This window comes from Pithys albifrons, chromosome 13 (genome assembly GCF_047495875.1).
Source record: "Pithys albifrons albifrons isolate INPA30051 chromosome 13, PitAlb_v1, whole genome shotgun sequence".
NCBI lineage: Eukaryota > Metazoa > Chordata > Aves > Passeriformes > Thamnophilidae > Pithys > Pithys albifrons.
This window is the reverse complement of record NC_092470.1, coordinates 489738-517196: the sequence shown is the minus strand read 5'-3', so window position 1 is coordinate 517196 and position 27459 is coordinate 489738. Positions and strand designations below refer to the sequence as shown.

At 46.1% G+C, this 27459-nt stretch overlaps 3 protein-coding genes across 18 annotated transcripts in view; 1 reads left to right on the top strand and 2 right to left on the bottom strand.

Annotated features, from left to right (window-relative positions):
* Positions 1 to 5930, top strand: part of HERC1 (HECT and RLD domain containing E3 ubiquitin protein ligase family member 1) — a 123025-nt gene extending 117095 nt beyond the window's left edge. For all 12 annotated transcript variants that reach the window (XM_071568799.1, XM_071568800.1, XM_071568807.1 and 9 more), the window contains 7 exons: positions 168 to 337; positions 504 to 669; positions 2029 to 2105; positions 2517 to 2769; positions 3000 to 3152; positions 4084 to 4389; positions 5274 to 5930. In XM_071568799.1, coding sequence (XP_071424900.1) covers positions 168 to 337; positions 504 to 669; positions 2029 to 2105; positions 2517 to 2769; positions 3000 to 3152; positions 4084 to 4389; positions 5274 to 5459 — 1311 coding nt within the window. In that variant the 3' untranslated portion in view covers positions 5460 to 5930. The remainder of the gene's footprint in view (positions 1 to 167; positions 338 to 503; positions 670 to 2028; positions 2106 to 2516; positions 2770 to 2999; positions 3153 to 4083; positions 4390 to 5273) is intronic.
* A 4515-nt stretch (positions 5931 to 10445) lies between these two features.
* Positions 10446 to 14951, bottom strand: FBXL22 (F-box and leucine rich repeat protein 22). Its single transcript, XM_071568817.1, has 2 exons — positions 13769 to 14951; positions 10446 to 11123 (listed from the first exon to the last, which is right to left on the bottom strand). The coding sequence occupies exons 1-2, from the start codon at positions 14287 to 14289 to the stop codon at positions 10778 to 10780; spliced, it is 867 nt and encodes a 288-aa protein (XP_071424918.1). The 5' UTR covers positions 14290 to 14951; the 3' UTR covers positions 10446 to 10777.
* A 1443-nt stretch (positions 14952 to 16394) lies between these two features.
* The window catches only part of USP3 (ubiquitin specific peptidase 3), a 48416-nt gene continuing 37351 nt past the window's right edge, over positions 16395 to 27459 (bottom strand). For all 5 annotated transcript variants that reach the window (XM_071568813.1, XM_071568816.1, XM_071568815.1 and 2 more), the window contains exons 9-15: positions 25303 to 25449; positions 23377 to 23483; positions 23127 to 23207; positions 22089 to 22207; positions 21862 to 21975; positions 21685 to 21752; positions 16395 to 19620 (exon numbers count right to left, since the gene is read on the bottom strand). In XM_071568813.1, coding sequence (XP_071424914.1) covers positions 19455 to 19620; positions 21685 to 21752; positions 21862 to 21975; positions 22089 to 22207; positions 23127 to 23207; positions 23377 to 23483; positions 25303 to 25449 — 802 coding nt within the window. In that variant the 3' untranslated portion in view covers positions 16395 to 19454. The remainder of the gene's footprint in view (positions 19621 to 21684; positions 21753 to 21861; positions 21976 to 22088; positions 22208 to 23126; positions 23208 to 23376; positions 23484 to 25302; positions 25450 to 27459) is intronic.

The window sequence follows — 27459 nt, the reverse complement described above, 5'->3', positions numbered from 1 at the left end:
AATCATAGAATGAACTGGGTGGGAAGAGACCTGCAAGATCATCAAGTCCAACCCTTGATCCAGTACCACTGTGATTACCAGATCATGGCACCGAGTGCCTCATTCAGTCTTACTCTGTAACGACTGGAATTAATATCCATAATGGGCATGTCTATTCTGTGTTTCAGAACAGCACATCTCACTACAACGCCGGGACGTGGGGGCTGGTGCAGGGCCAGCTGCGGCCACTGCTGGCACCGCGCGTTTACACGCTGCCCATGGTGCGCTCCATCGGCAAAACCATGGTGCAGGGCAAGAACTATGGGCCCCAGATCACCGTCAAGAGGATCTCCACCAGGTCAGTGCTGCCCTCACAGCTGGCACACCCCTGGCACACCCCTGGCACACCCACACCCACCCCGCTCCTGAGCTCTGGGCATGCTGAGCCCTCTGGCCAGCCCTGGTGGCCCTGTAGCCCTGCCCTGGGACAGTGACACCACGTTGGCCCTGTGTTCTCCCTCCAGAGGCCGCAAGTGCAAGCCCATCTTCGTGCAGATCGCCAGGCAGGTGGTGAAGCTCAATGCCTCCGACCTGCGCCTGCCCTCCCGCGCCTGGAAGGTGAAACTCGTCGGGGAAGGGGCTGATGATGCTGGTGGAGTGTTTGATGACACCATCACAGAAATGTGTCAGGTATGGCTGGGAACTCAAAATGCCTGGGTAGGGGTTTTGTTCTCTCTGGTGTCTTTTAGTATTTTTCAAATTTCCTTTTTGCAGCATGGCAGGTACTTTTCTTCAGTCCTGAGCACAGCACTAGGGCTGCCTGCTCAGGGATGTCTCTGAGGATAAAGAAACCTTCCTAGATTGTGTCCAGGAGATCATAAAATGATAGAATCAGCTGAGTTGGAAGAGATCTCTGAGTTATCAAGTCCAGCCCTTGATCCAACACTGCTGTGATTACTAGAGCATGGCACTGGAGGCCACACTATAGCTACTGTTACATTAGCCCCCTTGGAATTCTACACACCATGGGAGTATTTTGCAGCCTTCCATTCTGTCCAGCCAGCACCTTCTATGAGGGAAGCTATACTGTATTCCATGACTACAGGACATTCATTCCATTCATACAGTGCAGAAGCACCTCAGGCAGGTGTTTCTCACAGATCTGGAGACACATGTCACCTCTGATAGTCAGTGCTGGAAAGATCATCAGTAGCAGGAAGTGCCTGGTTGTGGGGCCACTGTTAAACAGCTGTCCTTGCAGACTACCCAGGAACTGGAGGCTCCAGCCTACAGGACTAAGATAAAGCTGGTCAGTGCTGATGTGCTCTGCCTGTGGTTTTAGGGATGAGTCTCATCCCTGTGATGCAACTGTGACTGTAGCCAGGGGGAAGATTCAGGGCAGTGCTGGCTGCAGAAGTTTGGTTGTTCCTTAGTCTTCCCAAAGCCTCAAATGAGGATTAGGGAGGATAATTAGTCTCTCTGCTTAGTCTGGGACAGGACAAGAGCTATGGATACGGCTGGAGCTGACACTGGAGTTAGAGTAAGGGTACAGGGTGGAAGAAACTGAAGAACTCCCTTTATTCATGGATTTTCTGAAGTCTGTAAGACTAGGGTTGATTCAGGTAAGGGTTTGAGGCATAATTTTGGGGTTCTTTCCTAGACAGTTTACATTGAATCTGAGGTGTGATGAAGGTTCAGAACAGGCATTTTTTTGGTTCTTGGAAAAGCTGCACCAGTAGGGTAAAGAGCTTATGATTATGGCTTCTGGTTAGTTTGGAAACAGGTACCAGGAATGTATCACAGAGCAGCCACAGGAAAATAACCATTATAGTCTGACATAAGGGCAGGTCTTGGAAAAAAAAAGCTTTTTTATTACTTACAATCATCCTGCCATGTTTACTTTCTTCTCAGTGTTTCATAATAATTTGTAAAGAGTAATCATCACTGTAGTGGAATATTCTGTTGTGTAATTCTATAATGTCTTAATAGTTCTGGCATAGGTTTGTTACCCCTGTGTCTAAGGAATCCTCTTTGTTGTTGATTTTTAAGGAACTGGAAACTGGAATAGTTGACCTGCTCATTCCTTCCCCAAATGCTACAGCTGAAGTAGGCTACAACAGGGACAGGTGAGTTGGGCAGGATTTGCTTTTTTTGCAGATGCTAGTGGGTGAAAAATCAAAATGTTCTATTAACTGTTTTGTACCAAATGATGAGGCTTCATGATTGTCTCCAGTACATTTTTCCTTCAGGTTGTGACGTTATTTATTGTGGAGGACAGGGCGTGGTTTTAACGTGCACTTGCTGGATTGTTGGTGGCAGAATTCAGAGTAACATGGGGAGAGCCAACCTTTGTGGTCAGGAGTGCTGCTTCCTCAGCCCCCAGTGCTGCAGCAGCTAAAGATAACAAGAACGTTCTGATCTGGACACCCCTTGGTGATAAGGGTGTTGACAGTTACTGTGCTGTGATTAGAAATGTTTTCTAGTGAAGTAGCGCAGAAACAATACCACAATCTTTTCACTGACTCTGTTTTTTTCAGGTTTCTCTTTAACCCTTCAGCATGTTTAGATGAACATCTCATGCAGTTTAAGTTCCTGGGCATTCTCATGGGTGTAGCTATTCGTACAAAAAAGCCATTAGATCTTCATTTGGCTCCAATGGTATGGAAGCAACTTTGTTGTATCCCACTCATCTTGGAGGATTTGGAGGAGGTAGATCTGCTCTATGTGCAGACCCTCAACAGCATTCTTCACATTGAAGACAGTGGGATTACTGAAGAAAATTTCCATGAGGTAAGATAGGAAAGTTGAAGCTTTCAGGTTTTTTCTGGAGGTGGTTACTTTTTCAGATTGACCTTCACTTCAGTATTCAGATCATTTCAGTCTCCATTCTTGGCATAACAAGCACTTCGTGTGTATTTAGAATACTTAGTGATCTTATTATATATAGTTTTAGGTGACTTAAGTAAGATGTTAAACTTGGATCACTAGAGTGACTTCTGCTTTTCCTATTTTCATCACAGATGATTCCTTTAGATTCTTTTGTTGGCCAAAGTGCTGATGGTAAAATGGTTCCCATAATCCCTGGAGGGAACAGTATCCCACTTACCTTTTCAAACAGGAAAGAGTATGTGGAGAGGGCCATTGAGTACAGACTCCATGAGATGGACCGTCAGGTAAGACTCGGTGTGACCCACCTGCTGTGGGGGGAACAGGGAGCTGATTTACTCCAGTTTCCATCACAGTTTGTGGTAAGAAGAGCTTGGCTTTCTGCATCTTCACTACATCCCTGTGGCTTTTCTTCCCCCACAAACTGTTTTGGGATTTTCTTTTAAATTAGTCCTACTTTTCTGAGTAATTGCTCAGTTGGCAGAAGAGCGTTAGAAATCAGGGCTTGTCCTGTATTGGAGTAGTCCCCATGTGAGGAAAGAGCCTGAAATTTTGCATGCTGGGAAGTATCATTCGACATTTTAACAACATAAAAAATAGCTGAAGTACATAATTTTGACAAAGAACTGTTTCACTTAAAAGTTTTTCTTCTGCTTTAGCACAGAAGCTGAAAATATTTCATTATATGTCTTGTGAAATGTTCGTTACCTGTTGGCAAACTTGTGTGTGTTTTGCCATTTGATCAGTGACCCTTGGGAGAGCAGTGTACTAGTTACAGGATACAGGTGCATGCATGGTATTATTACCTGGGTTAGAAAAGCAGCTTCCTCATCAGTGGTACCAAATCCTAAGTCTTGCAGAACAAATACGGCATTCTTATACACACCTGAGGTGGAACAAAGTCTGATTTGTATTTACACAGCAACTTGATTTAGCAATTATCAGTTGTGCTGCTAGCTTGTACTTTAAGTAGTTTTGTTTAGTATCAAAACATGCTTTTTAATGTGCAATTGCAATTAAAAATATCTATAACATTCTCTAGGATTTTGAGAAACAATGCAGCCCTTGCCGGGTGGGGGTGTGTGAGGCTGTACTTGCAGGTGTTCTGTCTCTCTCTCCCATTTCTCAGCTGAGAAATTACTCTGTATTTGGATGGTGCAGAAGTGGCAGAGATAGGACAATTGCATCTCAAGTGTCTGCTCTGGTTTTGGCCCACAGGTGGCTGCTGTCAGGGAAGGAATGTCTTGGATTGTTCCCGTCCCTTTGCTGTCCCTTCTGACTGCCAAGCAGTTGGAGCAGATGGTGTGTGGAATGCCCGAGATCTCTGTGGAGGTGCTGAAGAAGGTGGTGCGGTACCGGGAGGTAGATGAGCAGCACCAGCTGGTGCAGTGGTTCTGGCACACCCTGGAGGAGTTCTCCAATGAGGAGAGGGTCCTCTTCATGAGGTTTGTGTCGGGAAGGTCTCGGCTGCCAGCCAACACAGCTGACATCTCCCAGCGGTTCCAAATCATGAAGGTTGATAGGGTAAGTTGCTGGGTTTGTCTTTTTATTATTATGATTATTTTATTCATCTCTAGTATATCTGTCCTGTGCCAGGAGGAGACAGTTTCTCTAACTTAAACTTGCAGAAAAAGTATGGGATGGGATGTGCTCTGAGTTAACCCCGAACATTTTTATTGTGTAGAAGGACATAGGCTGCATGAATTGCATCTTAATTAATTTGGTGCAGTTGGTGATTGGAGGTCAAGACAAATTCTTGCATCATAAACAAACCTTCTTCTATTGGAACTTGTCCATAGTGATTTTCTGTTCCTATTTCTTCTTTTGTTTGGTAATGTTCATTCTGTTTTAAAGTTTTAATTTTCTGGAACACGTGACCACTTGTGAACTGTAACATTTAAAAACCACTTCAATCAGTTTCCACTGTATTATTTTACATACAGGATGCTTCATTTGGCATTATTTTGGAGGTTTGTGCAGTGAAAACATGTTCTCTGTGAACAACATGAATCAAACCCATGATGAGAAAATCTAAGATAACAGTGGTTTGTCTGTCATCTTTGGTCAGGTGTCTCAAATTGCCGCATGTTGGGACACACTATGGGATGGAGTTTGATTGTTGCTTGGTATCTTCCAGAGGGCTGAGTAGTGGGATCAGCTTTTCAAAGAGGTGAATTGCCTTAATGGGTTGAATTACCTACAGAGTAGGTGATGGAGCAGAATTTTGAACGTCCTTAAGGCTGAAACAAATGCTGCCAACAGGGGAGGCCACTCTGCTTCCTGAGAGGAGTTTGGGGATGGAATGTGCAATGCTGAGTGATAGGAGGAAGGCAAGGAGCAGTGAGAGAGGGTGTGTGGCATATTCCCTGCCCTCAGAACTCACCAGGTGCCCTTCTGTCCCCCCACAGCCTTATGACAGCTTGCCTACCTCACAGACGTGCTTCTTCCAGCTGCGCCTCCCGCCCTACTCCAGCCAGCTTGTGATGGCAGAGCGCCTGCGCTATGCAATCAACAACTGCAGGTCTATAGACATGGACAATTACATGCTCTCCAGGAATGTGGACAATGCAGAGGGCTCAGACACAGATTATTAACACTCTGTGAACAAAACCATCCTCCTTTGACCACGCATAGTGCCCAAAGTCCAGTTCAGCATTGACATGATTTTACAGTAACCATAGATGTTTTAGGAGCATAAAACCAGATGTTAATAGATGGTGGCCACATTTAGTTATTCTAAATGTAACAACAAAAATTAGATGTTTTTATTTTTTTGTGGTTGTACAAAAGGAAAAAGGAAAAACCAAACAAAAAATCTGATGGGTAAGTTTTTTCTCCTTTTTTGGTCACTTTTGGTAAGTTTGCATGGAGACATTTTGGTGCATTTTTGTTGGGAATAGTACATTTGTAAGCCCTCCCAGTGAACATGAAGAGTTGTACATTGTGTATAATTGTTCATTAGCCAGGACTGTTTTACATGACTATTCATATATTTATTTTGTTTTAATTTGAATTGCCTGTGCAGGGTTCCTTATGCAGAGAAAAATAAAGCAAATTCAAGACTCTGTGGTCGCTTGTATGCTTTTGTGGTGTAGGTGGTGTGCTCAGCCCTCTCTGTGTTCTGTCTCAGGCAGTTGCAGTGTGACTCCTGAAGCCTCTGTAGCTGTTTCTCTGCAGGGACTGATGAGCAGCTCTGCTCTGCATTCCCCCTGTCTGAGGGCTGCTCTGAGCCCTCCTGCTACAACACAATCCATGCTGTGCTTGGCTCCTGCTTCCTTTTCCTTTAAACATTTTGCTCCTGCAGAGGAGTTGTTGGCAGTAACAACATACTGCCACCTCCACTCAGAAATCTTTACCTCTTTGGACAAAAACATGTTTTTTAATCAATACATTGACAGAGTTGATTCCTGGTCAGAGCACAGAAGGTTCAAGTGGAAGTGATGGGGTAGTAGTTGAGGCTGTGGGTTTTCACACATTCTTAGCTGTGCCCTTGGTCTCATTCTGTTGCAGCTGTCGTTTGGTCGTTTGGTTTGCATTGTAATGTTCATCTTTGGGCAGGACAGACGTGCACTGCCCAGGGAGACTCTGCTCTGTGCCTTGGGCAAGTGCTGGGCCACAGATCATTCCCCAGTGCCTCTAAAAGGCATGGTTGGTGTCAGAGGAGAGCTGGTGTTCAGGACCAGAGTGGGCCTGGACAGTCTGACTCCGGGTGAGTCAGGGCTGCTCTGCCCCATTCCCCCCCATCCTCATCCTCTCTGAGCTCCTGGGCAAGGTGCTGTGGGGCCTGAGGGCTGGTTAGAATGTGTGTCATTGTCATCTCACCTGGGACAAGACAGTCTATCCCAGTCTGCAGTGGAGGACAGAAGTTCCTGTTGTTTCTCTTGACATGTTTGTTGTGTGTTCACAAGGATGGATTGGGAAAGGTCCTGGTTGTCCCAGCCCAAACTGGTCACTGTTGGCAGCTCACAGTGCCCATGGGGGCTGGATAAGCTGTAAGAACATGCAGGTCTGAGGTTTTCTGGTGAGGTTCTCCCTGTTAGGACCAGTTACTGGCTCATGGAGAAGGCACAAGGCTTTCAGCTGTGACCAGGAACCACCCACACTGCAGTGGGGGCTCAGCAGTCCCAGACTCTGAGGGCTCTGAAATCACACAAACCTTGTTGTGTGCTGTGGTTCCAAACTGGACTCAGCTTTTGGTGGCCCATGGCTGTGGTGTTTGGGGATTATATTCACACTGTGCTCTAAATTTGTAGCTGTAACACATAAAATACAGAGTATTTCAAATTAAAGGGTAAATGCTGTATTAAGTCCTGTTATTGCCTGCCAGACTTTGTTGATGTGTCTTAGTGCTACTAATTTGTCAGCCTGTTTCAATGAGGCACAGAAAATAATAGAGCTGTGCCTAAAAATTGCAGTTTTATATGGACTGTGCAGTTGACTTGTTAGATATGAGAGTATTCTTGGAGGCAGTTTACAGTAAAGTGAAAGAGGATGTTGATTTCGTAAATGCTGATTTTCATTAAAAGGTTGTGCTTGATGGATTTTTAACTGCTTGGAACCAGAGAAAACTGTATTTCCATCCTTCCACCATACCCTGAGTAAAATGTAATCACCTTATATACTCAGTTTTCACATTGAATTGCTAAGTGAGAAAATTTATTATTGGTGCTGAAAAAATGGATCAGCAAAATTGTGTTCATATTTTGCCACATCATGGACAAATATCTCTGTTCCAGTTGGGGAAGAGCAAAGTAAAAAGACACAGAGCATTTGTATATAAATAGGCAAAGATCCTTTTTAGATCTATAAAGTAAAAAAGAAAAAAAAAAGGCAGAGCTTTACAGTGTCATGCCATTAAATATGTGTAAGTTATGAAGAGGCAATAATTCAATTATCTTGTTTGTTTTCTGGGTGTTTTTTACAGATACTCTCACGTATTTCTCTAGAATTCACTTCTGTTTGACTAAGTTGCTGTGATGCTGTGGTTTATTTCCTAGCTGAGCCAAATTAGAGTGTGCCAAGGACATCTGTGGACCAGCTAACCAGGATGGAAAGCAGCAGTGAGTACGTTCCCATGTGCTGGGAGCTGGGAAGTTCCATTTTTGCTGCCTGCCATGAAGAATGTTTTCAGTAGTTCATAGCTGGCTCATCAGTTCCTGCAGAGGGAAGAAGCCACCCTGGGCATGTAGTGTAATGAAATGGTTCTGCAGAAATGGTTTGACATTCACCTTCCTAGAGAAACTGGAAATACAATTTTACAGAACTGCTGTTGCAGTAAAAATTGGCTTCAAGTGGCGTTTTGGTAACACGTTTCCATTCTCTCTGTTCAAACATGAACAAAAGGCAATGTAGCAGCTGAGATAAATCTTTCTTTCAGCACTGAGGCACCGGGGCCACGTTGGTCCCTGTGACACCCCAAGCATTTCCTGCACATTAATTAAAGGAGCAACAATGTTGTAAAAAGAATATGGTGAGAAATTGGAAAATCAAACCAGTTATTCCTAAGGAACTGAGCCCTAACTTGAGGATTTGGTTGTGTAGTTTAGATACCCATGAGCAAGGGGAGAAGTTTGCTCTACTTCAGCAGCACTTTTTCACATGTTCTTTTTGTTTTAGAGAAGTACTGCAGTCACACTATTGTCTAAATGTCAAGGAAAACATGCATCATGTTGGATGGGTGACCCCCTTGAATAATTTCTGAAGAAGTCAGAAAAGTCTCAGATTTCCTTAGAGGACAGGCTGGCTCTTACAGTCTTCAGTTACGTCAAAAATTCAAATGCAGACAAGTAGCAAGGCTGCAAAACTAAACCTGCAAATAACTGTTAAAATGCAGCAGATTATTTTTAAACCATGATAGTCTTGATATGGTTGAATTCCAGTTCACATGTTTCTGACATGCAGATTTCATCAGTGCTGTTACTGCAGTGGGTTAATTGCCAACCATGTAAATGAGGGCCAGGCTTGTGGCACAGGCAGAGTCCTGGGTGACTGGTGGTGATGGAACAGAGGTGTGGAGACTCTTCCTGGCTCAGAACAGTGTTCCCAGGAGTTAATACTTCTACATTTGCTTTAAGAACACACACACACACACACACACACACACACACGCACACACACTCAGGTGTTCCTGTTCTGTGTAAGGTTTAGATTTAAAATGAAATCTTCACTGCTGTAGACCTCACTGTGGTCTAAGCTGGAACTGTTCAGGGTCCTGTTTGTGGAGCTGGTCCATACACAGCCTGGGCCTGATGGATGTGGAAGCTGAACTGCCACTGGTTCTCCCACATTTCATGACCTGCCTTTCTTGGGAAGCATAAAGTCCTTCAGTGGATTATACTGGATAGGACAGAGATTAAAAAGTAAATGCAAGTTCAGCTGCAGAGTCAGCAGGAATGGGCAGGATTTTGACTGTAGGGTATGCTCTTCAGGAGTCACAATTCTGAAATCAGAATTGCTGAACAAAGTGGGAGATAATGGAAAGCAGAATTTGAGGATGTGCTCACTCATGGAGTAGAGCGCAGGGCTTGAGAAATGCTGCAGTTCAAACAAAACCCCGAAGAACTCACACTTGATCACAATGGTCTTTTCTGTGTTGTTGGACTGAGAGTGACCCACAAGTCAGACTTGGGTTGGGTGACTGCAGGACACAGGAAGGTTTAACTTTCCTCAGGAAAAGTCTGGAAGGGAATAAAGTCTTGGAATATGATGTTACCAGTCCTGAATACCAAACCCAGGGTGTTGTATCACAGGAAATTTTATGCAGCAAAATAAAACTGCCACCCTTTGGTGCCAGGTTCTGTAGATGGCACAGCATCACCTGCAGAATTTCAGTGAAGCTTCACTTTGGTGTAGCAGAGCAGCAGGAAGGGGATGGCCTTGTGGTTTGGGGTGAAAATAGCTCCTTGTTTTGTACTTGGCAGTGAGAAGTGGGTGTTTATGTACAGTGGTCTGCAGTGTGTTCCTAATTTAGCATTTAAAGCCACAAGTTGCAAGTAACTCTCTGTTCCTGTAGGTTAGTTCTCAAAACCAGCCTTTGTTCATACTGTGCTTCCTTTAATGTCAACTTGAAGATTTCCTGGTGTATCTCACATTATATAAGTCCATCATGGAAAGGGTCAGCCTGTTTGGAGCTGTGCTTTCTTTGTTTAATCAGAAAGCCCAGGTCATTCTCTCCCTTTGTTCATCACTAAGGAAGTGCTGCTGCTTGTGAGGCTTCTGCTGGAAAGACCCTGCAGGGAGTGGTTGTCCCCCTTGGCAGATGGGTGTGGGTGTCCTTGAACAAAAACCTGTTCATCCCTCCTCCCTGACACTTGTGGAGATCACACTCAGTGTCTGTCATGGCTTTGTGCCCTGCCCATTACTTGAGGAGCTGAGAAAGTGTGGGGTCCACTCTGAACCTACTGATGGAACCTCAGTGGGAGGCTTTTCCTTAATATTTGTGTTCTGGAATCTCTGTGTGAATCATTCTACCTCAGTTCCAACTGTCTGTATGTTTTTGACTGTGTATGTTTTTTCTGTGCAGTAATTCGTGCCATCAAACTTACTGCACCTTCTCAGACCACTGTAAAACCTTGTTAAATTCCATCGAATTTATTGATCTGTCAGATGATGATTTGGCCCCACTGCTGCTTCCTTCTGAGTGAGGGGCATTCCACCCACCCACCCCCACAGCAGGGTGTCCTGCAGGATTTTGTGGGAGCAGTTCAGGGGTTTCCTGTGTCAAGGAACAACAGAGAGCAAACAAGTTTTTCCTTAAGCCTGTCCTGGGGGAAATGCCTGTTCCCAGTACAGCCTTTACAAGACAAATCGACCATTTTTTAGACTCTGAATCATGAAAGCAGCCACGGATGAGGAGAGTTCAAGTGAGGTGAAGTACCAGCACTGATCACACACATTATACAATTTACTGCACTTAAAGCTGAACCAATTTTCTTGCAGCTTTTTCCAGCATCAGCCTTTTTTCTGGCTGGCTGTCTGGGATCATGTTGGCACTTCTCTCTGCCCGCAGCAGAACTGAGGGGCACTTCTCCCTGAGCTCCTGCAGCCCAGCGTGGGTGATGTTCCTGCAGAAATCCAAGTGCAGGGTGTGCAGCGAGCGCCCGAGGAGCGGCACCGCCCGCAGAGCCCTGTCCGTGATGCGCACACAGTTCTCAATTCGCAGTGTCTGCAGGCGGGGGCAGCTCAGGAGCAGCTGCTCGATGCTCTCATCGGTGACATGGCCACAGCCAGACAGGGTCACGGACAGCAGGTTGGGACACCTGGAAACAGGAGGCAACAGGTGAGGCCATGGGAGGGATAAATCCTGGAGCCTGGACAAGCTGCTGCTGTCAGGAGTAAATGGGAATGTAGCAAAACACCTCCTCTTCCTTCAGGAGGGGTAAAAAGGCTGGAGTGGGTGAGGGTATATGGAGATCTTAACCTTTACTGATGGCAGTTTAGGATTTGCCTTGTAATATGACCTTCAATGCTTGGTCTGAATTCAGAAGAGACTGCTGAAGAATTACAAAGTACTTAGAACCACAGGCAGCCAGACTCTACTAAGAGGAGTCATAACTTGTGCCATATTTATTCAAAAAATACCATCAGCTGTTCAAGAACTTCTGTTCAGATGCCACCACTTCCTGACACTGCAAACACTGAAGTAAATTCTGCTGCTTCTTAAAAACTTCTGAAATGGAGGCTGACTTAGATTAACTCAGATCACCAAAGTATCTGTTGGGGGAAATGAAACATTTCTTCATGCTGCATAAAGGAATAAAGGAAATAAATCTGTCTTCTATTTTACTGTTCATTTACATCTGCTTCCAGTGAACAGAGGGGCTGACAGAACGCACGTGCAGCATCTTTGTACCTATGAGTTCAGAAGGAACCCACCCTGCCCCACTACAGCAAACACAGGGTACTACTAAGCTGCTGGCAATGGAGAAGGGGCTGTGGACACCTATTGGAGCTGCAGCTCCACTGTGTTTTCTTAGGGAGCTGCAAGGTGCTGTGGGGCACAGGGAGTGAAGACCCAGCAGAGATGAGATTCCTTTCAGGATGAAGGTGAGGACAGCTGAGAGAAGAGATTGCTGTGCATGGGCAGGTAGGACACTCCCACTGTGGATTTTCAGGAATTAGGGGTCTGTTGCAGCTCATTGGGTTTACTGAAGAACAGGTGCCAGCTGCTACCTAAGAGTGTTAATGTTTGACCCCCCCCCCCCCCCCCCCCCCCCCCCCCCCCGGCCTTAAACTTTCCTTTGAGTCACTGAAACTGGTGAGAACTCCACTGACAAACAGTGATGTAGAAAAGGGAAAAAGCTTTTTCTTGCTGCTTGGGCTGCCCTGGGAAGGCACAGAAAGGCTGTTCCCAGTCAGTCTGCTGGCTGTCCCCGAGACAGACCTGGAGCAGCTCTTGGGCAGGGCCCCCATGCCCCAACCTGCAAACCTGTGAAGTGTGTGGCTCCTGCTCACACCTCTCCAGGCAGCAGCACTTCAGCAGCATCTGTTTGGCTAGACACAGATTCATGTCTGTGCATTAGCACAGGTGATGCTGATGTTGCTCTGACCTGAGCCTGTTCATCCTGTCGGAAGTGTGAGGTGTCTGTGAGCACTTCCATTGGCAGCTCAGTGCTCACAGCACTTGGGTTTAGGGGCACAGCAGCAGTGGTGGCATCCAGGGTCCTGCCATCACTGGAGCCCCGTCATTTGTGCTTAAAAAATGGTCCTCCATACCCCACCCTGTCCCTGCTGCTGCCTGACCTCCCCTCCCGAGCTGAAGGAACTCAGTGAGATGTCAGCTGCAGGAGCTTCGTTTTTTACTCATGTCAGGAACAGTTAAGAGAGAAAAGCTGGCAGGGTCAGGAAAGGCTCAGACCTGAGCTCCCCTATGCCTTCAACAGAATAAAAGTACTTCACACTCGGGGAGAAAACTGGGTATTTGATTTGCATTTGAATGCTGGGAATTTTGTTCCAAGGGGAACTCTCAATGATTGCTGCAAAAAAGGACAGGAACTTGTATTATCCTTTGTAGGAACAGGTGTGCTGATCCTTTGCTTATTAATCCAGATTTTTATCAGTTTTTCTAAAACAGTTACTTCTGAAATTTGGTACTTGCAACTTAAAGCTGCTCCATTTTGAACATCAACTCCAAGCCTTGTTTTGAGCTCCACTGGTGCAGCTCTCACCAGTCACTGCGTCCTGTTGAGTATCCTGTGATTTCTTGGCTTTTTCCAATGTTCCTGCTGGAGCTGTGGGCTGACTGTGGCACTCAGGTGCCACCCCTGTGGGCTCTGAGCTGGGCCCACAGCCAGCCTTGGCCCTGCCGGCACTCAGGTTTGGCTCTGCCTCTTTGCACCTCCTCAGGGAATTGATATTTTCTTTCCTTAGACCTGCTTTGCAGCAGCAAAACTGTTGTGAGAAATGCTCTGCACTCAGAGCTGCTTTTACTCTTTATCTTCCCTTAGTGTACTTTCTAAGAATCTGAGTTAAATTACAGTATAATAGCAATACTTATTTCTGAGACTGAAATAAATCTGTTTAGTAACATGATTAATGAACTTGACTGTTATGTTTTGTGTTTAGTGTTTGAAGTCATGACTTTCCCACAGGCTCCCACCCCAGACACTGCCACTCCACGTGGGTCAGGGAGGCAGCACTGCACCTTCCCCTGTTAGTTATTCATTCTTCAAGAACACAGAAGAACAAAATAGGCTGAAGGGAAGTCAGTAGTAGGAAGTACTCATTATTGCCACTATAAAATGAGCTTAATATCGCATTAAAATTGTAAAATCAAAGCACTCACATACTTTATGCTCCATTTAAGGCAGGTTGGATGGAGTATTTTAAAACCAAGATAATTAGAAGCTCTCACTTCACTCATTTCAAGGCAGTGAAGCTCCCCAGTCACACCCAAAGAACGTACCTGTTGCAAACCTCTAGTAAAAAGTCACTGACAGTGTTCTCATGCCTGTGGCAGAACTCTTTCTGGAAACTGTTTTTCATCCAGTCCTCAATGTTACACACCTTGACTCTCTCTGAATACCAGCAGATGGACAAGTGTTTCAAAGCAGGTCCCAGGAGAAAATTATCCTTCTTTAGTTCCACTGGAGAATGAAAGTTCAACAAAGACCACAGTAAAGGATCCTGAAACACTTCCAGCAACTTGTGACATGTTTTTGCTAAATTTTTCCTACTGTTTTTGTCCAGGAAAGAGAAGAGGTGCAGGAGGCAGTCCCGGTTCAGCTGGGTGATGTGCATGGCAGGGCTGGAGGAGCAGCCTGGCTCTCCTGGAGCAGCACTGCAGCCTCCTGCACATATATGGCTGTGGAATGGGGTTATTTTTGGCCAACAACTGGTGCAGCAGCTCAGAACAGGGGCAGGAAAAGAAACGTGCCTGCAGCTCGTGTTCCCTTCCACAAGGGAGTGGAATGGGGTGCAGAACATCAGGACTTGACTGCCATGAAATGCTTCCTTAAAAGGGATTTTTCCCCTTGTCACTCCTGAAGTTACGAGAGGGGGACAGGGGGGTGTATTCACAGCTGCAGGAGTCTCTTTGCCAGCCTCTCCCCTTTGGAGGACTTGGCTTTTTGAGCAGCAGTTTGTGTTTGCAGTGTACAATTGTGGCCTTTATTTGTTCACTGATTTTTCTGAGCTTGCACTTCATGTTCAAGGACTGTTACACTGGATTATTAACTTTCACAACTCATAAAAGGAGCCGAAGCAACACACTCTGCAGGTTCAGTTTACAAGGCTCAGAGTTGGGGGCAGTTTCCTGCAGTTACTTGGGGTTACTCTGGCTCTGTACACAAAGCTGTGTCCCCCCTTCTGCAGGAGGGAAGGAATGACACACAAACACCAAGTCTGGTTTTAGATCCCTGTGGGCTTGTGCTTTAAATAATGTCTTCTGAGGTTTACAAGTTGGGTTGATGTGGTTTTGTAGGTTTAGTTCTGTTACCACGGACACCTTTATCCCACCTTTTGGTGGAAAAAGGAGATATGGAATTTGTGTGTGTGTGGCTCAGCTTCGCTGAACGAAGCTTTGGGCAGGGCTGTCCCCACGTGCCCTTCCAGCCTGCGCAGTGGATTTCAGGTGAGGCTCAGCGTGCCCAGAACTGGCCCCACCGTTTAACTCCTGAGGTTCATCTGCCACGGCCGAGCGAGCTTGGACAGTGGCAGTGAAGTCCTCAGGACTAGAACCTGCAGCCCCCGGCATTGCCCAGGAGGTCTCCCATCCAAGTACTAATCCGGGGCTGACCCTGCTCAGCTTCCGAGATCTGACGGGATCGATGTCAGGGAGGCATTTGATTTACCAGTAAAAGCATTTGTTTTCCAGTAGTGGGAGAAACTGTAGCAGAAAGTCACTCCATTGCAACAGCAAGTGGTGGATTGGAATTTAAAGCAATAAACAGCCTTTTAACTTTCATGTCTGTGAAATAAAAATGCTGAAGGTATTTTAGTCCCATCTTCTGCCCGGTGTAAATTCAAGAGAAAACATTTAAGAAATGGGTCAACAGAAACAGCAAAAGAGCACGGGGATTTTCAAAGGGCTTGCACATCTCTAAAAGCTGGGAGCCTTTATGCACCTGCGTGTTTTAATATATGAGAGGGCTGAGTGGGACCCAAGTGCACCTTTTCCTTCTTACCCTGAGAATGCAGTTTGAAATTCTACTCTGACTGCAACAGTTTGACCTTCACATCTTGAGAAGTGCTGGAGGAAGGAGCAGTTGCATTCAGTTCTTTACTTAGTGATTTTCTGCTACGTACAGTCAGCTGTGTTTAACAAGTGCCAGGGTTTTTTGTTTCATATCCTCTGCCATTGAATCTTTTCCTTGAAATGAGGAGGAAATTCCTGTTCCCCCTGCTCAGAAACAGGCTCTGGACAGTGCCATGAGGGACAGGATTTCACATACCAGGTCAGGCAGTGACTGGAGAGCAGCAGCTAAAATGCTGTGCCAGCAGGTGTTTTCTTGATTCTCAAATCTGCATTTTCAACTTTCACTTGTAAGAACTTTCATTTTTGAGCAGGTTTGAACAGTTGAGACTGCTCAGAGTTGTTACACACAGAGGAACATTACTGAAAAAAATACTGTTAAAAAACTCCAACCAAACCCAAATAACAAAACCCAAAGGCAGCAAAGCTGAGTGACAAGGTCAGCAGTGCTCAGCTGGACTCCTGCCAGACAGAGTGGATGCACCACAATTTGACATAAAAATTAACAGCAGCTGGGTGACAAGGTCCTTTAAAATGGAATGGCAGCTCCTCTTTGGGTTCAGATGCAAAGTTTGGTAGAGGTGTTACATAGGAACACCTCAGTGCTTTATTGTGTTCTCCCCACAAGAAGGTGCCATACTCTGCCCTCTGCGTTCAAAGGACTGACACTGATGCTCTGCAAGGCTGGAGAAGGACAAGAGCAGGTTCATGTTCTAAGGAAAGGAGACAACTTTAATGGCACATTTGCATAAACACACTGTGTGATGAGATATAATTCACATTCATCCTGGAAATGCTCCAGAAACACACAAGATGAGCACAGTCAGTAACTCCTCACTGAAATTACACACAAGAGTTTAATGGTAAACAATTACAACTATGGCACTACAGTACTTGAGGAGATCTAAAGCACATTGGAATCAGGTGCCAATGACCTCATCAGTAAGACACAGACACAGCAGTAATGAAACATTGGTGGGGAAACTTTGGAACACCACGTGTTACACTTTCCAGGGATGCAGTCGAATCCTGACAAACAGCCTCCTGGTTTGATCCAAGTGCACTGTCCCTGCCTGTCTCAGTTTGAACTCTCTGGCTGACCTCTGAGAGTGGACAGTTGCAGTTCTGTTTGACACAAACCTCGTCTCCAGTTGTAGACGTGGCTAAACAATTACTAACAAAAAGACAACCTTTGATGGGACACATTTTGGTGAAAAATATGCAAGTCTTTGAACTGTAGAGAGCAGTTGCTGCTTGCAGAGCAGTCACAAGCAAGAAGAAAAATTCTTGCCAGCCTAGTGTGTACTATGATCAGCAGTAAGTAGAAAAGAAACATTTGGCTTAAATGAAAGAGATATCCCCCCCACAAGCTAGTAGATAAATATAGGATATACAAGTAAGGTTAAAAATGTAATACTAGGCCAGGTGCAGTATATGTTACTGGTTCAGTGCTCAGTTACTTTTTTTTGACACCACACTGAAGAGAATACAGTGGATAAGCAAAGTTCTCCACCAGGAAGAGAAATACTTGTGTTGCCACAACAAACTGTTCATACCGTCCATCTGGGTTTGCAGTGGGAGAAAGTTAAATTAAGAAAGGATTTACACTGTCCTTGTTGCAGCAGAGCATATGGCTGAGTGCTCAGCAGCTCCTGCCCACTGTGAGGGCATCCTGTGCCAGGGCCACAGAGACAGCCCTGTCCCAGGGCAGGGGACTGAAAAGAAAGGCTCAGGTGAGAACAGACCTCTGATCCAAAAAAAGGAGAAGCTGATTAAGTGAATGTGGCCAAAGGTTACAAATTTAAATTTCTAAGAATACAGAAAGGCACATTTACATCACTGTTTTACAGGAACACTGGACACACCTGACCACTGCAGGTTGGATTGCTGCTGGCTCACAGCTCTGGGCCTTGTCAGAGGGAGAAGCCTAAAAGACTCCAGGCAAGCAGCTTGCAGACAAAATGCAGCTGTGGGTGGGCTCTGTGCCCCTCCCCTGCTGCTGGGAGCAGGGAGGGTGGTAACACCAGTGACCTGTTCTCAGTGGGGAGAAGAAAGGCTCTGGCTGCACGGAAAGGGAGAAACGGAAGGTGACAAACTATCGACAATTTAAAGCAATGAATAGTTCTATTTGCTGTTCAGCTTAATTAAAAGACATCCTTCTGTATGTCACTGTGGATCAAATAATTCTGTAATTCTAACCTGTGCACACTATTAGCTGTGCTGCATGCTTTCTGCAGTTCCATAGGAAGCCAATTTCTCCCTTTCCTGGTTTAAGATGCTGTGGAAAAGCTCTCAAGAACAACAGTCCCAAACACCTGACTGCTTGCTGGCCCTGGCACAGCCAGCAGAGGCTGAGCACAGCCACACTACCAGGTCTTCCAGAACCATTAAGTAAAGGGGGTAATATCACATTTGGAGTTCTTGTGTGTTTTCAGACTACTGTATTTTACTGGGGACTCAGCCAAAAGGGGCTGTTTGATGGTGACTCTCCATCAAGTATATTCTACTCTTACTCTCCCCTTGGGAGCCCCTTCAGGAGTGCCTGCTCCTGGCTTGGCACAGGGGGCTGGGCTGGGGAAGGGACCTGAAATGCAGCATTTGGCAAATTCCAGATACCATGTCAGACTCCTGGCTTCTGCAGGAGTGGTTTTGCTCTCCACCTTCTTTCATCTTACTGACCTCCAGACTTCAGAACAGCAGTACAGCTAAAATCTGGACTGTTTTTTTGCATGAGTCTTTCTCCATTACACAGCCAAGTTTTAGAAACTGTATCACCCCTCCAGAGTTCACCTGGAGGCTGAACTAAGCTGCCCCCCGGGCCTGCGTGTATCCTCCTGCAGCTGCAGGCTTGGCTGTGCCCTCCCTCACACAGCTCTGCTGGCAGGAACAGCATCTTCCCTTAATGAAACAATTCCTGCAAAGCACTTGAACACCACCTGCCTCCTTTGTCTCCCCTGAACTGCAGGCACATAGCAGAGCTACATTTAGCCCCAAGACTCCTCCCAGCCCCCAAGCTGCACCCCCATTCCCACAGGAAGGAGGGCTGGGTCAGACTGCCAGGGAATCTCCCAAGGTTTCAAGCAAGTGAGTGAAATTTCAAGATGACAGTCTAAAACAAGGGCTGTCTAATGCAAATTTGGTTCAGTTAAAAAACCACGACATCTTAACACCATTTAGACAGGTAATTTTAAGATAATTGTTTTAAATTTGAAGTGGGTGGAGGGTAGACCACATGTGAGGAATAGTTGAATTAACTGGCAGTATTGATACAACTGAACCAACTGTTTATTTACGACGATTCCTGAAAGTCAGCAGCCTGAATACACACCAGAATAGCAGCAATTACCTGGGCTATTTAACGATGCCACACCTCCTCTCTTCTGCAGACAAAGAACGATTGGTCAGAGGTCGCTGTTTAGGTTTCGCACGAGGGAAAATGGTACCTGCAAACAATGCCTTGATGGAAAGAGACTGATTCATATCTAGGTGACAGCACTAGAACAGCATGAAGGTGTATTGCTCTTCAGAAGCACATTTATCTTGCTTGTAAGGAGGACAGAAAGCTTCTGGGATGTAAATGTGCCTTTAGATAGTGAGAACTGAAAATATTAATATAAAAAAGCCAAATAACTATTTCATGAAACTATATATAAAAATTATCACAACTAAAGCAGCAAATCAAAATCTGCTGAGGTTTTCTGGTATAACTAAAAAAAAAATGTTAGTTTGTGTCCAATTTCAGTAAGTCAAATGCTACCAATTGACACAACAAAACTAAAACCCACAAGAGGAAATTGAAAAGTGCACAATGAAATTAATAAGTCTTGGATCAAGTATTTATGGAGAAATGGAAATGTTTAGTCCTGTGGACTGGGTGGGTGAGGCTGAGCAGGAGGTGTCAGAGCTTGTCGGGGCCAGGCCGGGGCTGGCGCTCCACGTAGAACAGAATGTACGCCTTGGCCTTGCCCACCGTGTCCTCGTCCGTCAGTGTCACCGTGCTGTCATTGAAGTGGAACCAGCGCCCCTCGTGTGCCGCGTACGCCGTGTAGTGACCAGAGCCCACCCTGCGGAGACACAGCAGGGACTGGTGTCACCGGGGGGACAGGCAGGGTACTGGTGTCACCCAGGGGGGACAGGGCATTCACTGAGGGGGGCAGACTGGCAGGGGATGGGGTGTCACTGGGAGAGAGATTGGGAGGGAACAGAGTGTCACTGCGTGGGGACAGACAACAGCCAGGGGACATGGCGTCTCCAGGGGCAATGACAGGCGGGGACATGGAACCTCCAGGTGGGGAGAGACAACAGTCAGGGCGCACATGGCACCTCCAGGGTGGAATGACAGCCAGAGGGACATGGCACCTCCAAGGGGAAATGACAGTCTGGGGGACATGGCAGCTCCAGGGCAGGACAGACAGGGGGACACAGCACCTCCGGGGCGGGGGGACAGACAGTCAGGGTGACATGGCACCTCCAGGTGGGAATGACAGTCAGGGGGACATGGCATCTCCAGGGCAGACAGACAGTCAAGGGACATGGCACCTCCAAGGGGGAGCTAACAGGGGACAGGGCACCTCCAGGGGGGAGCTAACAGGGGACAGGGCACCTCCAGGGGGGAGCTAACAGGGGACAGGGCACCTCCGGGGGGGAGCTAACAGGGGACAGGGCACCTCCGGGGGGGAGCTAACAGGGGACAGGGCACCTCCGGGGGGGAGCTAACAGGGGACAGGGCACCTCCGGGGGGGAGCTAACAGGGGACAGGGCACCTCCGGGGGGGAGCTAACAGGGGACAGGGCACCTCCGGGGGGGAGCTAACAGGGGACAGGGCACCTCCGGGGGGGAGCTAACAGGGGACAGGGCACCTCCGGGGGGGAGCTAACAGGGGACAGTGCAGCCCACCCTGCCCCACTGTGTGCCAGGGCTAACACAGTGCTAGGAGCCAGGGGGACGCAGGCACTGGCAGCCCCCTCAGCACTGGGAAGATGCCTCCCTGCTTGAGCTGTGGGACTCTAAGTTCTCCAAATTACAATTTTATGTTAAGTAATATCATTGCTTACTGGGATGAGTTTAAAGGGGTTTTATATAAAAGCATTAGGTTTTGTGCAAGGATTCTTGCAACACTCAACTTCCATATTTGCTCTTGTGGAAATCAAGTCCATTATCTGTTATAATTCAAGCATTAGTTATAAAAAACTCACTGTGCTGTTTTCAGAAATCTTCCCCAGAGAGACTCACATTGTCTAACTATTATAATCAGAAGCACAAACTAATCCCAGAAGATGAAGACGACAATTTTTCAAGTTCCTCTTTTCTCTGCTGTAGGTTTTTTACAATTCTGAAGCACCAATCAATGCCCTGTGTTGCCTCATGGGCTGCCTTCAGGAGTCAAATGCCAAGAGTTCAGACCCTTTCTCAGGAGAAGGCAAAGGGAGGGGCTTTCTGGACAGAACTAAGATTTAAATTCAGGTATCAGCAAGGTTGTGATGGGTTTAATTCCTTTCAGAAAACTCCCTTCACAGCTCACCACAGAGTGACTGCCTAAACAACAGAACATGTTTCTCTCAGGTTCAACAGCAGTCTTGTCCCTACTACTGTTACCCTCAACAGATCTGTCCAGGGTGGGGAAAGTTAAACACCCACCAATTTTACTTCAAAACATGAGCACTAGGCAGCCCTGGGGCAGGATGAGGAGGAAGGGTCATGGTGGGTAACTGGCCCCACAGTGCCCATCCCAGGGCTGCAGCTGTTCCAAACATGCACACACACTTCTTTAGCACAAAGGCGCTTGCTGTTTTGTACTAAGAATCTCAAAATGAGGTATCAGCTTCTAGAAGGCCCCCTGATTTATTATCTTGGTTTGGGGCTTTCCATTCCTGGAGGAACTAGACTGTTTTCATTCCATCTCACACTTCTAGTTACTAACCCCAGAGACTGCCCACGGGCATCCACAGGAGTAACTGTGTAGATCTGGCTGAAGTTAATTTAAACTAAGTTCCATGCCAATTTATAAATTACTGCTTATTTTCACCAGTTAAAATACATTCTCTAGGAATAGCAAAGCCTTCATTAACTCTGCATGTAGTTCAGTGGGAGGAGGTCTGCGCCAACACAGGCTGACTCCTTGTACTTACCCCGAGCCATGATGCACAACCACAGCCACCAGGTCATACAGGCAACTTTCTGGGCCACTGTTTTCAGGCTGTGGTTGGAAAAACAGAAAAATCTTCAAACCTCAAGAGCACCTACTGGAATTTGTCATACATGCCATGGAACAAACTTGTGCACAGAGTGTTGGGAAGGCTACTTACCTCTAGCAAGTAGCATTTCATGTCTAGGCCTCGTAATGGAAACTCCACATATGTGTCCACCTTGTTTCTCAGATATGCTGTCCAGTGAAAGCGTTTCAAGTGTAAGCAGAGCACCTACAGTGCACAGGGACAGAAGGGCTCAGCCTCAGTGCCAGGGGCAGCTCTTGGGTCAGCCATTATTTCATTTGCTATATTGTCACACCATCACTTTTTGTGCTTATACAAACCTTTGGTAGTTTCTGAATCCAGAATTTTTTGGTGGACTTCTGTTTCTTTTTGCACTTGTGACACATGTACAGCTCTGTCTCATCAAGTTCTTCCAGGTCTGTAAAACTGCGAAGACAATCTAAAAAAGAACAAGATACAGAAAACCTGACACAACCACACAAAGAAACCCGAGACCAGATGACATCAAGTGATTTTTGTAACAAATACAGCACAAAGGTGTGCACATCTGCTGCACTCATTTTAGTATATCTACTTGTGCAGCAAAAACCTGGGTAATAATGTTTTTTAATACCATGTTGTAACCTGCAGCCTTCCTGGTCCTGAAAACAGATGTAAGTAGTTTAAGACAAAAAAAAAGGCATTCACAAAATCTCCACCTTTCAAACAAAATTCTGCATAACATTCAGCACAACTGTTTTCAAACAAAGCTACACAATGTTCTAACAAATAATATTTAACTTCTAAAGTTAATTTGGCTTTAGATACAAGACAAACAGAGCCAACAGTTGGGTTTTGTTTAGTATTTCACAATCTGCACCGAATACATTCACAAATGTGTAAGATTTAACACACTGTAAGTGGTTGGCAGGAGCCCTGATGCCCAACCTGCTGGATGGCATTGATGTTGCTCAAGCAGCAGAACCCAGGCCCACCCCTCCTGTGGGCAAGGGCCACCCCTCCTGCGGGCAAGGGCCACATGGCTCTGAGCATTGAGCCTTGCCTGTGCCACAGGCAGCAATGCAGGGGAGGTGGCTGGAAAGGCTCAGAGCCACTGGAAATACTCTGACTGGAGAGAAGGAGCTCTGCTGGAACCCTCCTTGGTGTCTGACTGCCCTCCTGAAGCAATTCTGGGCCCCACTTTACCGTGGCAGTGTTATGACACAGTGACTGGGGTAAGGCTGACATGGAAAATGATTCTGGCACTTTCTCCCGCAGAATGCTGGGAACCAAGATGGCACCAGATGAGCCCAGGTGACAGCTGCCCCTCTGAGGTGCCCTCTGAGCCCTGGTGATGTACCCATGCCCCAGCCCCTCACCTCGTAGCGTGCACATTGGTCCACTGTCCTGGTTTTTAGTACGTTTGCTTCTGAACTGACTTGGAATATCTAGCGAAAGGTCTAGGAAAACAAAGATTAAAACACAAATCAATCAAATGGGAATAAAACAATGCCTTGGTCCTTCCAGGCTGAAACTCTGGTTCAGTCATGTGACATTTAAATATCTCCAGCCCCAGATTTCTTTTGTGCCCTGAGTCCCAGGGGATTTTGAAAGCAAGAGGCACCTTACCTAGGAATGGGTCAAACTTCCTTGATTCAGTCCCACATATTAGGCAGTTGACTTCATTTTGAAGAATGCCTCCAAAAATGGCTGTGACAACAGTAGAGGCTCCATTTCTAGACAAACCACATCAGAGAGGTGCAGTCAGTCAGGATGTGTGAGCTCAGTTTCCAGGACCTGCTGCATGTTTACACCTCCCACTGCTGGCCAAGCTGTTTGTGTGTGGGTAGCAGGGGCTGAGGGCACCCACCAGGCAGGTCACACACCCAGAGCTGCACAGGCAGCCACTCAGTGGCTACACAACAGCTACTGAGTGGCCACACTACTCTGGCATCATCCTGTACCTAAAGGAAGGGTGAACTGTGTGTGCTCTAAGCAGATGCTCAGACTTTGAGTGTTTCAGGTATTCCAGTTGGTTGCATTTCTATAGTGGAGCTGTACCTGATGCCCACAGAAGTACAGTATTTTAACACTGATTAAGGCTGTGTCTGAAACAAGAATTCTTCCCTCCTAGGTAGATCAAGCATATTTTTGTTTGAATTTGATACTCTTTGTTACAAGTACTTTTGATTCCTCAAGCACATTTGTGCACTTCAGTGCCAAAGACAGCTCAAGCTGCATTAAGACTGACAAACAACACCATCACTGTTCTCTAAGTTTTCACTACTCTCCTACTTCATTTTTGTAGCAGGTTATGTAACGGGTCTGCTTCTCATACTCCAATTTAAAAATACCCCAACTAAATTTAAGTTACATTATTATACAACTCCTGAGCTTGCTGGTTGGCGGTGCAGATCTGACACTACAGAAACCTGTTCCTGACCTGCACTCCCCTCCTGTGTCTTTCCAGCTCATCTGAACTCTGCTGGAGCAGGAGCAAACAGCTCCCCAAACACACTGGTGCACGAGAAGGGAGCACTGGCAGCACAGTTAAGACTTTACTGGAGGCGTTTCAGTGCATGTGACCTTACTTTGCTCACAGAGCACAACTTGCTCCACCTCCCCAGGCATCCAGACAGACAGAATTACAGTACATGGGTGAGCAAAGTTTAAATTCTCCCTGCATTTTGACATTCAAAATGCTGACAAAAGTGGTTTCGTTTTCAAATACATATCAATTCTACAATATTATAAGATTATTTTGTGGGATTTTTAAGCATCAGTAATGCAACATAAATGCAGTAAAGAGCATAGTCTGCAATCCAGGCTTTCCCAGATGAAGCATCTATAAACCCCTGCCTGTCTCAGGCCTGTTACTGTGTCCTAATCAGCACAGGAAGGGAAAACCCACTCAATTTTTATGTAAGAAATCAACGAGTTAGGGACAAATGTGCAGGCTGAACTGACTTATGTTCCTTCCAGAAGCAAATTAAAAGGTTTTCTCTCTGTGACAGTCTGAGAGAAAACACAGCTGGGACAGAATTCAGAAACAACAGTATTTTGAGAAGTACAGAAAGAGGAGTGAAACACACAAATGACACTTCTGTTTCCAAGTACACAGGAACATGAAAATCAAAATTACCCAGAAAAAAAAGCAACAGCTTTAACTGTTAAGTGATATGCAAATACAGCAAGATCAGGTGCAGGAAAACTGATTGCATTGCTCAGTTCCTTAATCCAGGAGCTTTGCTGACAAGTCAAACACCCAAACACTTGGCCACCCTCTTTGCTTCTGTAACATGCAGCCCATCCATTAACCTTATGATTAAAATGTTCTAAGCTCACTCACACCTAGAAACTGCTGACCTGGGACACTTCCTTTTGCAAGCACACACATCCTAGAGGATGCTCCTCCTCCATCACCTGCAGCCTTGCCATTCCTCACATCACAGAGGCACTGCAGGAAACCCAATCCGAGGAACCCCCAGTCTGGAATTTCAGGACCACCACATGCAGACCCACACAAAGGTTCTGAAGACATTAAACCCTTCTTACATGCAGCACTTGTTGCTTGCAGACAGGTTGGAATTTTCCTGCACAATCACTGAGCGTGAGACGCCGTTGAAGCCGCCCTGGAGCTCCAGGTGGAGATGGTCCAACAGGTACCGCATGAACTCATGGGCATCCTGCTGCTGGTACCCCCTGGGGACAGCAGGGAACAACAGCAACACATCACAACACATGCAGGCTGCTGGAGGGGTAGCACAGCACCAGGCCAGTACAACACCTTTTGCTGGTTCCATCACACTGAGCAAAGTTCACACACAGGCTTTGTGCCAGTGAACTTTCCAAGCAGCCTTTGGAAAGGCACAGCAATGTCTGCACAAACCAAGTGATTTTATTTTGGTCCTCTGCACATCTCTTTTTGAGGGTGGATGAATATGTAAGAATATACATTTTAGACAGGAAGAGAAAACAACAGGGAGCAGCACACACCTACCATTTGCTCAGGAATTGGGTTAACAACATGTTAGACCAGGTTAACTGGCCTCACCCAGCCCAGCTTGTGCCAGCAGCACCACAGTAATTAACAGTACACAATGGTAGCACTGCCTTCCCCTCCATGTGCTTTGGTACTGACTGTATTTGACTCATCCCTCAGCAGAACAGCTAAGAATCCCATTCACACAGTGCACTGTTTGACCCTACTTTGAATCTACCACAAATTGTGGTCAATATATTGTTCTCTCAAACCTGGTAAGATTCAAAGAAAAGATACCACAAAATGTATTGTTCATGTGGGATGGAGTCAGTATTTGTGAGTGGTTTCATGCAGCCACTAATCCCACTTACTTTGGCAGGTCCAAGTTTGTTCCCCTCCCCACTAAAGGCAGGAATTTAATCTCTGGGTTTGTTTTCCATATGCACCTTTCAGTAATAATATGAAGTCTGGAATAACTGGGACGAGAGCATCATTTCTTCCAGGCCATGCTCAGAACTGCACACCTCCCCTGCATAACTCACCCCCCATGTGCTGGGAGAGGGGGCAAAGGTGGGGCATCCAGAGCCTCTCCTGAGCATTTGGAGTTGGCAGGATGGGGCTCCAGCCCCAGGTGTGCCCTGCCCTCAGCAGCAATGCTGCTCCATCACCAGCATCGCACCACTACCCAAACTTACCAAGAACAGAGCAGCCATCAGGGTAAAATGTGCCTTTAGTTATTTAAGCTAAATCATGCAGCAAATTCAACAACCAACTGCTGTTCATTTGCCATCTGTACAAGCTGCACACTGAGACAAAGCAGGAAAGCATACACAGGGACACAGAGAAAGCTTTGTGCAACACTGACATAATGATGTGCAGGCTGCTGTAGGCCAAGCTCCCAACACCCTCCAGAGGAGAAGCTTTGCCTCTTCCTCTTGTCCATTCTTTGAGGCTGTTTGATCAGGCCTCCCCTGCCCCTTTTCCACCTCACTACTCCACCTAAGTAGTGGCAATAACTGTCACACAGGAATGTCTGGGAGAGGACAATGGGTTTTCTATGGCAGTGCTCAGGGGAGAGAAAAATGTTTGTAATACTCATGGCAGAGCACTCAGAGTTGGAGAGAAGTGAGAACAGACTCAGTGCAATGTGAAGCTGATGTGCTTAGAGAAGGACACAGACATGTATTGCTAAGAGGTAACAGAATAAAAATGAAATAAAGCCTTTTCACCTTGTAAGATTACAGTCATGTTTTCTTCCAAACTAGGTTTAAAATAAATTAACAAGTCTGTACAGCACCCTGAAAAACATGGGCAGCACTGCCTACCTTTTACAACTGGAGCACTGGCACACAGAAGCACTGTTGTGCTTCAACAGGCCACAGTCCTGTACAGCCAAAAATAGGACTTAGTCTCCCAAAGTTGCAAAATAATTATGCATTTGTCGAAACAAAGTAGTAAAACACCACCCTTCTTCAAAGCTGCATGTTAATTCTGCAGTTTGGAGTTGCTGAGGCAACACAGGGTTCGCTTAGTTTACTGAATACAGATGTTTTCAGTAAACATACAGCAACCACATTAAACAGATGAAGATTAAATTTATGGCAAGTCTTTGCCTCAGGCACCTTTTCAACATTGAGTTCCTCATAAAAGAGATCTCAAGGATGTGGCATACTTGCTCTGCAACAAGTCTGAAAAAATAAACCTTTGGAATCATCCCACACGGTTGGCTG

Excerpts from the sequence above, each read along its gene's own strand:
- FBXL22 (XM_071568817.1), bottom strand. The coding sequence starts at position 14,289 with ATGTTCTGCACCCCATTCCACTCCCTTGTGGAAGGGAACACGAGCTGC. Across the intron at positions 11,124-13,768 it reads TTACTAGAGGTTTGCAACAG|GTGTCCCAACCTGCTGTCCG; the intron begins GTACGTTCTTTG and ends TCCTGTTTCCAG.